The 15,021-nt window shown below is 36.1% G+C and overlaps 1 protein-coding gene across 11 annotated transcripts in view; it reads right to left on the bottom strand.

The window, feature by feature from the left end:
* MAGI2 (membrane associated guanylate kinase, WW and PDZ domain containing 2) overlaps positions 1-15,021 on the bottom strand; it is a 698,553-nt gene that overhangs the window by 106,106 nt on the left and 577,426 nt on the right. For 10 of the 11 annotated variants that reach the window (XM_064421909.1, XM_064421908.1, XM_064421910.1 and 7 more), the window contains one exon: positions 12,549-13,184. The exons of the other annotated variant lie outside the window; for it this stretch is intronic. In XM_064421909.1, the coding sequence (XP_064277979.1) occupies positions 12,549-13,184 (636 nt within the window). The remainder of the gene's footprint in view (positions 1-12,548; positions 13,185-15,021) is intronic. 11 annotated transcript variants of the gene reach the window in all.

The raw sequence follows: 15,021 nt of genomic DNA, 5'->3' as shown, positions 1-15,021 counted from the left end.
AACATCTTTTCTGCATGTCTAACTCTTCACTAGCTGGTTTCTATCCTTTCAGATCTGTTTTAGACTACTTTTCCCAAGCAAAGTAATTTTCATTATTTTTACAAGCTTTTAAAGAACAACTCTATGCAAGATTCCTCACAGAAAATAAATCCTGAAATTACATGCCTAGTTGTGTGCACAGGAAATGTGAGCTATTACAGGAGTTAGGTAATAAGGAAATACCTTTCCATCTACCTTGCACATAGACAACTGAATCAGCCATTACTTTTGCTAATGAAGAACTGAATGGAAAATCCTATATAAATCCCATATTTCAGGTCTAAAAAAAAAAGAGAAACTTTAGTAAAAGATAAGACATCTACCAGATGATTTGCATAGTATATGGAAGTGTCACATAGTAACTTTGACGTAAATAGGAAAAAAATGGAAAAATAAGATGGAAGGACAAGTCTGAAGAAGCAGGGAAAGACAATCTGGAATATGACCTCATTAAATTTCTTAACATTAATAATAAGTGGAATAAAGTGGTTTATCAATGGCATCTTACTGAGAAAATATAAACAAAACCTTTATTTTTAACAAGTTTTGCTGAATCTGTCTTTTTTTGATTGTGATGTTGTGCTCAGGTGATTATACATAATGATTCAAAATCACTTTTACATGTTTGGGTTACATTCCTTATTCTCTTTCAGGCATTAATTTGCAATGACTGGATAAAAACACTTCCTGCTTGCTGATGCTTAGTTTATTAAACATTCCACATTGCTCTTTATCAGTAATGTCTTATCTATTCAATGACATGGACCAAACTCCCTGCCAGCTGCAAAGTTTACCAGTATTGATTTTATGTTTTCTACAGGACTTTCAAAGAAAGTGCATTTAGTCAGAAGCCAAGAACTTTTCCTAGAGATAGTTCATTAAAAATAAATTCCCTCACTGATTTCCTACTTATAATTGTGTTGAAAGATTGATAAGTGAAGCAATCTTTCAATCTAATGTAAGCCATACTAATTTTACTTGTCTCCATTTTTAGGTAAGGAGTGGGGTTGTTGCATGTAAAGACTTACAGAAGTCCATTATATAAAAGCAATTAAATTTTATAATAAAACCTGAAGTATTAATAAATATATTAATATATATTTAATACAAAATATTTTATGTACACTATATTTCTAACTTCACTTTCATAAAGAAATCCAGACTGTTTTCAATAGTAGCATGAATGGGATTCGAGATTTAGCCTTACTGCAGGAGATAGCTTTCAGCTTTTGTGATAATGCAGGGTTTTTAATAACTTTGATTATTACCTATGTTTGCCTCTGGTGTGTGGGCAGGACTCATCCCATGCACCCTTGTTCTTCTGGCTTGTCAGATGAACTTGTCAGTTAACCTAAGGTTTTCATCCAGACCTTTCTCCAATCTGTGGAGCATAATGGGCAAACCCAGAGAACAAGCTGCCTAGACAGTGACTGAATAAAATTTAAGTCATCTTCCACCACTGACTATCTTCCACCACTGGCTGTAGAGGTAACTTTGACTCATGTAGACTAGAAATCTAACTGTTTTACAGTTAAGTTGGGATTCATCTGACCAAGATTGAGTAAAAATTTAAATTTGAAATGTTGGTAGGTGAGTTTAAAAACTTTAATAATCAACAGGGAAGAATAATTTCTTGTAGAATACTATTGATTTCAGCTATTTTAGATGTTTATAGAAGCTGAATGGCACCATAGAGATGCCTGTTTCCCTCACCACAAAGAATCCCTGCTTGCTGCCCAGAGCAGATGAGGAAGGATTCACTGTAGCTGCCAACACAGGATCCCTGATAACAAGTGCTGAGGAGAACGTGGCAATATGTGTTGCAAGGCAAGACTGGGAAGACAGGCTGAAGGATGTTGCATGTAAAAGATTTTCAGGTTATCTGCCTTTAGGGACATGTGAAAAAGCATAGAATCGAATAATCACTATGAGGTGAATGCTTAAAAAAGACCCTATTGACTGAAGCTGTATCTAGATGGTTCTTTTAGCACAACACATCCTAATGTGGTACTATTAGGATAAAGAACTTGATACAGTTAAAAGTCTGATATGCGATGAACAAGTTACAAAAGAAACCTCTTGCTTAATCAAGATTAACTTTAGTAGAAATAATCATTCCAGTTGGTGGCAATGCAGAGAATGTTAGCTGCATCAGACTCTCCAAATGTTTCTATTTTAGAGCCAACACCACAAGCCACTGAGATCTCTCAGAGATGCTACAAAAAAAAGGTAAATAAACACTACAGTATTTTTCAATTACAGTGTGAGAATAATTTGTTTATTTAATCTCCAGGAACACATCTGGCAAGCTGAAATCAAAAAGCATGTCACCATTCTTCCTGCTTGCATTGACTTTTAAATAACTCTCATATATAAAGAAATATATCTTCAGTATGGTGTAATAAGGAGACAAGATTAAAAAGCTTCTCTTTCTCTCTGAGAAGTACTGTGGAAGAGGTTTAAAATTATCAAGATGATGATTTGTTCAGTCAGAGACCCTCTCTTTTAGCACCCTTGGCCTAAATGTGAGAAGTAGGGAGAACCATGGAATATTCTAAGTGTTTATATTGGAAGGGACAGTTGGAGTTCAGCTAGGCCAATCTCTTGCTCAAAGCAAGGCTAAGTTCAAAGGCTGGGCTGACGTTCAAGAATGGCAGATTCTCTGAATTGCCAAATGAAGGAAAATTCTTGCCAGAATGACAAGCAATAAACAGGCAGACTGAAGAAGGACGGGGTAAAACATGGAAAAAGCTAGTGAAGAATGGCAGAAACTGGATGGAGATGACCATCTTTGATTCTGCCACGATTGTTGGATCTCACTGGCCACAGATCAAAGCCCTGTGGACTTTTCCCAAAATTCTCTCTGGGCTGCTCTAGGGCCTTACATCCATGTAATCATCCAAAATTTTGGCTAAACAACTGAATCATCTGCCAGAATCTTTCCATTTGCACTAAGTGCTTCCTCATACTTATTCCAGAGAACGCAAGATGTTAAATTGTGTGAGGCTTAAGAGCAATGCAAAAGAGAACCTGAGTCTTCTGGTACACTACCCCACTAGGATCATATTTACAGTTCCTCAACTGGTCATTTTTTTCCCCCCCTTAAGGAACAGCTTAACGTGTCATTTGCTGTACTTCTGAGAGATGATACTGTTTATATTGCAGTAGAGAGGCACTGCTTGGCCCCAGATGCCTAAAATAATCATATTTACTGAGAACAAGTTAAAATACAGAAGTTATGCAGGGGTTGTAATAAAAAGATATTGGTTTTATATTGACGAGTGAATTTAGTGAAACTATTAAAATATAGATAATACTGCAGTATTCTCATAATCAGCAAACCTTTTCTACAATATCAAATAATGCCTGAAGTATTACTTAATCATTTAAAAAAATTCTTTAATGAAAATGGCATTACTATTATTACTACTGCTATTACTATCGTCATAATAATTTATCAAATTAAAACATTATCAAATTTTCTGCTATGAAAAAAACCTAATTATAGAAATGGAAATTAATTGATAGAATGGATGTAAAGATCATTAAAATATTTTCGTATTCAAAGATTTTGTATCTCTGCTTGTATTCATGCATAGAGAGAATTTTTCTAATTATCTGTGAATTTTTAGAAGTACTCGATTTAGAACACATGAAATGAAATTAAGAATGCTTGAATTAAAGAAAAAAATATTATAAAAAGTCCATTGAGTATAATTTGAACCAATCTGAAATACACATTAAAAATAAGTGACCCTGGAAAGTGTGTAAAGAAAGCTTGCCTTCTTTAACTTACGGTATTAAAAGGTACCAAAGAAATTAATCAATATTTCTCTCATTTACTAAACAGGAACAGTGCACAGTGTGTTTCTGCTGTGCTGAAATACTGTTCCAACTTATAAAAAATTTGGCTTTGAAAAGCAATTTATTTCCTTTAGAAATCTGTTTGGACATACTTGGGAGGCAGCTTTCAGAATTTGTGCCTGCCAGCTTTGGTTTTCATGTCCTTTTTTAAAATTGTAAACTGAAGGTGACACAACAAAGGACTATGAATCCTGGTGCTGGTTCTGATTGAGTTTGAATTATGAGTCAGCCAAAGGCTTCCTGAGAAGGTAGTGTTGTATTTATTAAATGTTATAATCTTGGTTTATAAAAAAATGAAAAAAATATGTTGAGCATGAATCATAGAGGGCAAGCATAGCCATTGTTAAAGCCTTCCATCCCTTTTTAAGAATGTAAATGAAAATTGCTCAAAGAATTGTACAGGGATTATTGCCTTATTTAGAAGACTAATTTACTTTCTGCATTTTTACTGGATATGAAAACCATAGGGGCCAAGAGAGTTTTGTGGCTTAGGAAGTGCCTGAAAAGCACACTTTCCCATCTCCCCAGTGCTGTGTCTCAAGTCTGTAGCACAATAGATAATGTAGTCACTTGTTTCATAGTGTATTAGCTTACTTTATTACTATAAAATATTGCACTATTTTACAAATCACCACATCACAACATCTACACAATGTACTTTGACAACAGATTTGGAAGCCCAACAAATGCTGTTTAATAGGACATTACATTATACTGAACCAACAAAAACATTGTTCAACACATTTAGACTAAACTTTAGACATGCCTCGGTACACAAGCACAGGTTGTATGGTACTTTTTTAGAGTCCAGCTCTGTAGTTCTCCATCCTTAGGCTGAGATCTCCCAAATCTCCTCTGAAGAAGGTGAGATTCTCTTAGAAACTAGACTATGGGTGACTGGGGAAAAAAACCCCATGTTTCTTCATCCCTCAGTATTGCAGTAGGCTCTCCCATGTACCATACTTGGGAGGTATTTGGCTTCAAAAGATGTCATTTTTCACTGAGATGGACAGTCCAAGATAATACCATTAAGTTTTCTTGTGATACTGCTTGCAAGTGCAGAGGAGAAACTTCTCTGGCCTGGCCAGATTCCAAGGCAGACAAGCCAAAAATTCTGGTTTTTCCAACAAACAGTTCTTCAATTTGTGTGAATTCATTCACTAATACCAGTAAGACTGAAACCAGTCTGCAGTCCTGCCAGTGGAGCTCTTGGGTTCTAGAGTGACGTGGGCTGTAGCTGGCAGACAATAACACGCCCTGTACTCCCCAGGAGAGACAAGCAGCTGCCTGTCCTGAAGGCAGAGCTCCTGCAGCTCTGCACAAATCCTGTGTGCACAGTAAGTCTCTTTGTAGTCCTAATAACTCTAATGTCTGGCTGCTCACTGTTTGTAGCCTCTTGGGTATAAGAATTAATGGCACAAGAGCCACTGGAGCAATGGTAGTTGCCTCTTTGTGGCATGCAATAATGACAATATATGCCTATACATTTGTGTTTCTTTTTGCCAAAAGGTTTTCTACAGGGACTTATTTCTCCAGTGTGCAAACTAATTCCTCCCAATGTCAGCAAGAGTTAGGCACACATACCCCTAGGAGAAGTGTCCCCAGGTTTTAATAGAAGCACTGTTCAAATTCACACAGACCATATAAGCCTACATTAGAAAACAGTTTCACCAGTGATAAAAGCACTTTTGAAACAAAATGCTTTCTAATAGTCATTAAAAACCTTCTGTGTAATATATGTAAAAAGGTTTTACCTAATGCTTTGCAAAATTATCCACAAATGTACCACACAGTGCACAAACATTATTAAGAAAGAAGCAACAAAACCATAGCACTACTACTTTGAAATGCAATGCAATTAATTCTACTTCCAGTAATATAGTGTAACAGCTACTAACTATTATTAATGTCTATTTTTTCAGGAATCCATATTCATTAAGCATGTCTATGGTTTCTTTATATTTTATTCAGAAATATGGAAGCACTGCACACTGTTTCACAGCTAATCAGAGCTACACAAAAAAAAAAGGTATGAAAGTTTCACTAGTGCAAATTTTAGGATAACTGGTCTCCTGCCCTAACTCCTCCTGTTCAAATTTGTCATTCCCTGTGTTACTGAAAGGGTACAACTTCTCTCCGTAAACAGATGTAGATTGAATCCCTTAATAAACAAGGTTCTATATGTAACTTAATTTTGTTTACCTGCTATAACTTGTAATATTTATTGAAATAGATTTTATATCAGATAATTGCAACAAGGTGCTTAGAAAGTATTTTAAGTGAATCTAAAATATAACACAGTCTCAATGCATAGGGCCAAATGGATGCAAATAATTGAAAGGTTACTAGGAGAGCACATATCTCGCAGTTAAAAGTATGATTCTCTGCAAGGTGAGACACATCTTGTAAAAATGAGTCAGGAAAGCAGTGCTTCAGGAATTTTGTTCATTTAACAGCATTTTTTTTTTTTTTTCATGGTACTGGTATTTTCTAAAAAAACTTTCCGAAATTTTATTTTTGGAATTAACAAAGGAAAGCCAACGGTCCTTCTCACAAGGCTGTTAGGAAAATATTTTGCACAAAGTACTGATTTCTATGTGGAGAAGGCAGGCAGGGACAAGTGTCCATGGCTGGGAAAAGGGCAACATGACATCTAACAGAAAAGTCAGTGAAGTGGACAATACAGCATGACTCACAATATTTTTGATCATTAAATGTTTTTGGCTTCACTAGCTAAAAATAGCAATAAAAATGAGCACGAAAAAAGGGAAACAACTCAAAAGCCAGCATGAGAAGAATATGTTTACAAAGAAATCACGCTGAGAGAACTGCTGAATTTATGATATCATAAAAAGCTCATAATTTTGAGATGGAAAGGAAAAAGGTCAGCTATGGGCCTTTGTTTTCCATCGGTTTTAAAGCAGATGGATCCAGGAAGAACAGAGCACTTAGAGGGATGGCAAGACAAAATGGTGTGGCAAATTGGAAAGAGAAAATTATAAGAGGACACCATCAGCAGCATGTTCGACAGAAGGCATTTATGTCTGCAATTTCTAGGTGTCAATGGATCACGTGGTTCACTTCAAATGGGTCAGTAAGGTTCATGTGCACATTCCCTTTGTGTGATAAAATGTCCCTCTAGCTCACAAACAAGAAATACATGTGACATTTAAGAATACAGGAGGGCTAAAAAAAATCCAGATATTGTCAAGTATTCCTCTCAACATAAGAGTGCTTTCAGGAAATAGGAGGAAGTGGATCAGGAGCAAATATACAGTTGAAGTAAGCATCTGGAGAGGAGAAAGTATATCAGGAAACATGAAGAGATGTGAGACCTTGTCTGTTCCCAAATCTCCTCTCAGAAACAATGAAAGAAGAAAAACCTTGTGAACAAGACAACTCTGAACAGGCTACTGTTAATATAGAGTACCCATAGGATGCAAATAAACCAAGACTGGGTTCCTTTAGGAAGTGACTGGAAAGGAAAAATTTGCCAATGACTCAGGGATGTAAAACAGCAGAGACAGTAGGATGATGGAAAAACTGTAAGTCCCAAATAAAAAAAGCTACATCATACTTCCAAGAATTGAATTTCTTTAAATCTTCAGGACTGTTGACTAGAAAGTCCTGAACTGGGGATGAGCATGCCATGAGATACAGGGTCTCCAGTTTGCAACAGGTACTCTTAGTACTTCGCATGAAGAACTGCAGAATGGGAACAAAAGCCACAGACACCTCAGCAGTAGGCTGAGGTCATGGATCAAAGAGATCAGAATTTCCTGGGCCAGACTAATGCTGCCTCAGCTTTATCTTGTGCAGCTTTCGCAAAAGGCAACAACCTAGAGATAAAGAAGCATGAGCTTTCCTGATCAAAGGAATTGAAACACATAACAATCCTGAAGAAACAAACAAACAAAAAAACAACCAACAAACAAAAACCAAACCAAAACAACAACAACAATACAAACAAAAGTCCTTCACCTCTATGGGAGAAAGGCAAAACTGGCAAATTTGAAATAAGTCCATGGAAAAGGTACTGAGGATGGAGGGTTCCTTCCACTGAAGTCTGCTTATTTTGAGGGGTTAGTGTTTTTCACTAGAATATTTAGAGAATTTTTTTGTGAAATTTCTGCCTGTTTTTGAAATTGCTGATGCTGCGTGTGATGTACTGGTATCTGTTAGCGGTTTTAAGGAGTTACACACTTCTAGTAAGATTTATACAGTATCTGAGAAAGATAATTTGCCTTCCTTTTATTCACACAATTGACAAGCATGTAATTAAATTCTCCCTCTTCACCTTGACTGTGCATTGCATGTGGCCCTCACTATTTCCCATGCCATGCCACGGTGACACTGGCTGCTGACAGTCTGGTCCCACACCAGGACTGGGCTAACAATTAAACAGTGTGTCAGTTCACTGGCTCAATTTCATACCAACATTCTCACTTTCTCAGAGCCACTTTGGATTCTACCATTTTCTGATTCCATGGTTATAAAATAGCCATCTGATGTAGGAATTTGTCAGCCTCCCACTTTTTGCATTTAATGTTTCACTCTCAACACCTGTTATGCGCTGCCATAACTTCATGAATCAGTCCTGGCTTGTCTGCAGGTTTCCTTAACAACAGTATTTCAGACACAGTCTTGATGGATCTAGATTTGAATCTGTCCGTTCTTTTTTAGACAGGAACACTTCTGGAGCTGGGCTACTGTCTACAGGTCCATATATTTCAAAGGTACTTTCCAAAAGAGATGGCATATGTCAAATACTTGGATAGTTCAGTTAGTAGAACATGCCAACCTAGTTTTTGAAGTCCTCACTACTGAATATTTTGCTCTACATAAATTTGCTACATACCACTTTAACCACTAAGTGCTGGTTTTCAGTAGAACTGGACTAATTCAGAATTTATGCTCTATCTACATTCAGAGGACTGATTTTTGAGAGCTCTTCCACGCTATTTCAGCAGCCTATACTCAATGAAATCTACTGCAGAAGCTGAGCAAAAAGTTTAAAGCCTGATGCAAAGCTGGAAAGGAGTAAATCTCTTTGGGTGTTATTTTCTTTCTTCTATATTAATTTTTTTCTTTTTTTTTCTATTTTCTTTTTTGTAACACTTTTCATTAACTTTTCTGTTAATTTTAGTTTTTGCTTTTCAGTACAAACACATCTGTCAGCTCATAGTAATCAATGGAAACAATATGGCTGTTCAGCAAAAGCAGATGTAAAGATACTGAACTATTATGATGCATCTACTTAGGAAAGAACTTGTCCAATAAACAAGAAAGAAAAAGACAGTAAGAGGTCCAGCCAGTGCTAGAGAGATTCTTTCCTTTGATAGATAATGATACTATTTCCATTACCATTTTGTTTTTTAATGGTCAAATACATTGCTACTTCTGCTTTAGAAATCTTAAAATGAATTGACTGAGCTGTGGGACTTGCTCCAGCTGGATTGTACTCCATGACAAGTCTCTGTTTGGTGATGGTGAGAAAGATTTTAGTGGCTTCTTCAAATTTGAGTACTGTTTTGAGACATGCAGACCTTTTCTTCTCCTGCGTACTCTGGCTGTTGACCTTTTAAGCTTGTGGGACAATGGTTTTTAAAATGCTGTAGCATGCATACTCTCTGCATCCAGTGTGAGATACTACTTCCTATAGTGAGAGTAAATCTCAGTCAATTTCAATCTGTTTCTTGTCTGCAATGCAGATAAGATTGCTGGATGAGAGAGAAATTGTCACTTATAGAATTGGATTTGCCACAATTAGGTGTGCAGTCAGGCCATATTCATATCAGAGAAAGAAACATTACAAGGCAACACACAACCCTATGCAAAACACAGCCTTCCCCCACAGGCAGGAGCAGCCCTTTGGTCTTAATCTTAAAAATGAAAGATTAAAAACAGTATGCATAGGGTAATGATGGAAAAGGATGGCATAATTCAAATGTCATTACACATCAAAGATAATAAACTAAAACTTGAATCTATGAGAAATGAGAAAGTATGCCTTGCTTTACTGATGTCACTGACCAAATATTTGAGTCAAAGAAAGTTTCTCTAAGTGTTTGGTTTTGTATTTGGATTATCTCACATGACCAAATCTTATCATCTGTTTATTATTCGTAACACATCAGATAGACACATACACCTGAATCAGTTGTCCTCTACTCCCTTTGTAATCAGTCAAGCAGCAAATGTAGTTTTAAGGTACACCTGACTTATTTGAAACATCTACAGTGGAATTACATGAATTACATCATAGAAAAGTCCATTTCTGCCCAGAGACTATAAAAGGAGACATGATTACTAACATAGACATAATAACTGCATTGTAGGTGTATAGTTAGTCACATAGATTCCCTTTTCCTATGAATAGATTAAAAAAAATAGAAACAAAACCCTGGTTTTCATCTTAAAACAGTTCTCATATTTGTGTTAAGATATGATTTAGCCATCTATTAGGTAGAGTAGGTTTGATTCTTACACTATTTTTCTCAGTTCTTTTGAATCACTCAAAAAAGTGAGCTTTTTAACAATTTTAATTTTGTAATCTCACAATTTTGAGTTATAGTCATTATTTCTGATGTACAAAAATTTATGATAGCAAAGGTGCATTTGTTCTGTACCATCCCATTAAGTTTAATGACACTGTAGGATTTCCAAACATTTGCTTTGGTCTTGGTCATTGTTCTACCATGAACAAAACACACTCTTTTCTCTACCCTTGCATTCTCTAAAGCAACCGACCACTTCTTGTCCCAGCAGCAGAGGGTTAAATGTTACTGTGTTTGGACGTAGTATGTTGTGTCAGTGAGGCAGGGGAACCTCCTGTACCTCAGTGCTGGGCCTGAGACAGAGCAGATGCTGTAAATTCACAGTGCTTTTATCAAGCGTTGAGCTCACTGCAGTATCTCCTACCTGCCACAGTCATGTACAGAAAATAGCCACAGCTCAGTTAATGTACCAGAACTTGTTAAGCTATCATGTTGATCAATGTTAAACTATCATGTTTTGATCATGAATCAATGATCTAAGAAAAAATTCTCCTCAGAGAGAGCAATTATCCTCTAGGGCTTGAGTACGTTGCTGCTTCAGGTTTTTTTGCTACTGCTCTGCACTGATTGCTGAAATATCTATTTTGTTTTCTATTATTACTCAGGCTTGTTCATCATGCTGGATTTCACACTCCACTTCTCTCTGAAGACTGGTATTCTAAATTGTTTTCCTCTAGAGGGTGATTATCCTGCCTTTTTCAAAATAAATTTCCACCTTTTTGGGGTTACATTAACCCTTCTAATCCTCTTGATGCTCTTTTATGGCTATTAAATGCTCCCTAATTTGTCAACTTAATAAAAAAAATTGCTTACTCCATTGTTCAAGATTCTTAATGACCATTAAGGAGAACCAGATTTAATACCAATGAATACAACCATTAACTTTCTTCAAGTCCATGTACTATAGCAAATCCAATTTAATTATCATCCTAATTTGGTTTCATTCCAAATAAACATCAGATACTGTTTCTTGTAAATCATTCTTTTATATATATACACATGAAAAATACTTTATTGACTATGTGTCATTATTGACTATGTGACCGTAGATCTCCTATAATCACCTTATGTTTGTTACTTCTGCAATTTGATATAATGTTACCATATTCATTATTTCTAAGGATTTTTAGGTATTGTAATGATAAACATTTGGCATATGCAAACACTAAAGCTTCACTTCCCAATTTCTATTCTTCAGAAAGAAAGTAGTTAGTATTTTTGCATCTTTGTGCATAGAGTCCTTTTCTTTTTCTTTTGAAGCACAGATTAATGTACATCAAGTGGCATATGAATGCCTTTATAGAAAAAAAAATTAAAAAATCCAATCATTATTTACTTCAGGTAATAATAAGTTAGGACAGATGCTCACCTCAAACCACCAAAGAAATTTTCTTTGTCTAAAATAATAAAAGCTATGAAATCCCTGGCACGTTTTTAACTCTTTTTCTGTTCTTATTGCTTCTTTATGGATGTCTTGACTCTCCCCTTCCAATGGTGAACATTCAAACTTACTGTGTCAGGCTGGTGAGAAAAAACAAGTTGCTAAAAACTATTTTTTTTTTAAATCAGAGAAATATATACCATGGATCTCTGTTATCAGGAAAGAAAATAACCCCAACAACTGTTGTACAAAATTTTACAATAAATGAAAAGGAGGCAAAATGGCTTAGGAAAACCAGTAACCTTGTAAAGGGCAAATAAATTGCTCTGATTTTGATCTACATTAATGAGTCAATACATAGAACTATACCTAAAGCTTGCAGCACTGCTTTGGGACTACAGGAGTTAGCTGCAGACACCACACAAGCTATTATGGGGTGAAAGGTCTGGAACTGGCCTAGCTTTACCCTTATACAGAGATGGGACCATTGACACTCAAAACACATAAAGGAATGTACAACAAACTGTAAGATTTTGCCTAGGATACTTAATTACAGACACAATTTTCCAGAACCGATGGTGTTACTTCTCACAACATGGAAATTAATTTCCAATCTAGCAAACAAGGATGTAGTGAGTATATGTATGTCTTATGGTTTAGAACCTTTTACACACATTTTTGTAATTGTACAGACTTTCCAAACTTACCTCCTCTATGGATAATCAAAGAAGTTTCACTTCCAACAGGACATTCTTTAAGTATATCCACTACTTCTGCATGGCTCAGGTTCTGTACATTCTGCTGGTTGATCTCAACAATGAGGTCACCTTCACACAAACCAGGACATCCCTGAATGTCTAGAATTTGCTTCACCCTCTGTCCTGTAGGACTGTCTGCTATAGTGAAGCCAAAGCCCTGGGCCCCTTTCACAATGGTTAAGGTCATGAGTTCAGCTTGGGTGGCCCCAGAAGAAGCCATTGATACATTATCATCATGGGCAGGTGGTGGGAATGTGCTATCAAGCTGACTATCTGCTGGAATGGAGTGCAAGGAGTGTGGTGGTCGATCTGTTACGTCTGGAACAGACTGAGAAGTCCTAGAAATGTATTCCAAATAAGTTTCATAGTTATGTCTTCCATTTACCACTACCGGAGGCCTCTCCATTACTGCAAGGGGTGGCACCATGCTGTTGGCAGGATCTTCAGGATCAAAGGGCAAAGGGTATCCACGACATAGCACCAAGTTGACACTCTGACCAATAGGAACAGACTGGAAGAGTTTGACTACATCTGCGTGAGTATGTCCAAGGACACAAACTTCATTAATATAGACAATCACATCACCTAGAACGAGAAGAACAAACAGTGACAACATGAGACAACTTCAATTGCTGTATATGCAGTGCATTTTTTTAAAATGAGATAGAAGTCTACTAAAAAAAATATGATAAATTCAATCAACATACTGACTCATATAGGAGAGACAAAAAAGTAAAGTTTGTCTGGCAGCAAATGTAATACAAAGACACAATGACAATACCAATTATATTCTGTGCAAGCTCACAGATGGAAAATTTAGATGGATCCAGACATTCACTTTTTCTTGACATTTCCTCCCTATTTTTCCAACTCCTTTCAGTGCAGTCTTTATAGATTGCTTTTTTAAATAATGTAAAATGAATGATTATTTGGAGACTGTGTTGTCAGGAAATACCAACATTTGGTGAAGGGTAAAAGAAAAAAAAGTGAGTTTTCCTGGACTTAAGAATCAATGAATAGCAATTCAAGACTGTGTATGCATGTGCATATGGAAACAGTTTTTGCATTGATCATGATATTGACAATTTTCTGTTAAATGTGATTACTTGCCATCAGCCATTCAGAACTGCTACTGTCATTTCCTATTCTAGGCATGAACTATCTATCTTACATAATATAGAGATGTTTCACAGCATTTTGTTGTAGCCAAAAGGGTCAAGGACAAATGACACAACAAATTTTTATGGTAGGTTCAAGACCTTTGCATTAGAAAAATCTAGGCAAATATATGAAAATCAGTTCAATATTTTCACCTAAGCAGCTGGTCAAATAAACCCAAAGATACTACCTTTACCTTCAAGTCTTGTCTCATGTATAGCAGACCTACCAGTCTGAGCATATGGAAGCAGAATTCTTTAAGTCAACAGGCTATTTATGGGTCTCCATATTGCCCATGCACCAGGCATCTACTGTTACTGAGATGCTCAGAAATAAGTTCAAGATTCTTCTTGGTGATAGAATAGATCTATATATTTATAGCCCAAAATATTTTATGTACTGTTAAGGTGCATATTAAAATAAAAATGAGTTTTTAATGCAAACACTATTCATAATAGTTTGATGACCCACAGTCATTTTTCACTTTCATAAAAAAGTTTACATCGTTATAGAGAAAGAAAAGGATATTTGGTTGGAGAACTCTAGAATTTAAAGTATTTTTCTAAGTGAAGACTGTCTTGTTATCCTATTATTAATCACCAGGATACTATGAGATGTCTACAAGGTACACAATTCAAAAATTTACACATCACAACACAAAGCTTTTTGAAGGTATTTGAAAACTCAGAAAGAAAATGATAATGACTTAGGGTGAATGAGGTGGTTTGGGTGGAATTGCTTCAAGTGTATTTATGAAATTAAGTCTTTAAATACTTCAATCAAAATATCTAATCCAGCAAACAGAGGATAAGAGTGTCATGCAAGGGCTGCTTCTAAGTGAGAGCAAAAGGCAAAGGCTGTTTCTATGTGAAAACGAAATGGTCAGTTCCCACATGATCAGTCTGTGTAAGAGCCTGACAGTAATTAATTGCATATGCACAAATTGTGATTCAGAGGAAGATTTCTTCAGAGGCTGCCTAAGGAAAAAATGCAAAGGAAGTTTGTTGAAATGATTGTGAGTATTACACACATAAACCTTAGGAGCTGCAAATGCTTTCTTAAATGTGCACCATAAATAGATTCCAAAACAAGCACAAACAGTAATGTCACTTCATAGGCAGTGCTGAAAAAACTCCAATGCTTTTGTCTCAAGCAGCTGAAAATAAAGCAGTTTTCAAAAGTCAGAATTTAAAAGAAAGCAAGCACCGTACAAATTACTGTGGCAATGGCTGCAATTCATCATGATTTGCTCACGCCCTGCTAT

This window comes from Passer domesticus, chromosome 5 (assembly GCF_036417665.1).
Source record: "Passer domesticus isolate bPasDom1 chromosome 5, bPasDom1.hap1, whole genome shotgun sequence".
In the NCBI taxonomy this organism is placed as follows: domain Eukaryota; kingdom Metazoa; phylum Chordata; class Aves; order Passeriformes; family Passeridae; genus Passer; species Passer domesticus.
This window is presented reverse-complemented; position numbering and strand designations above follow the sequence as displayed.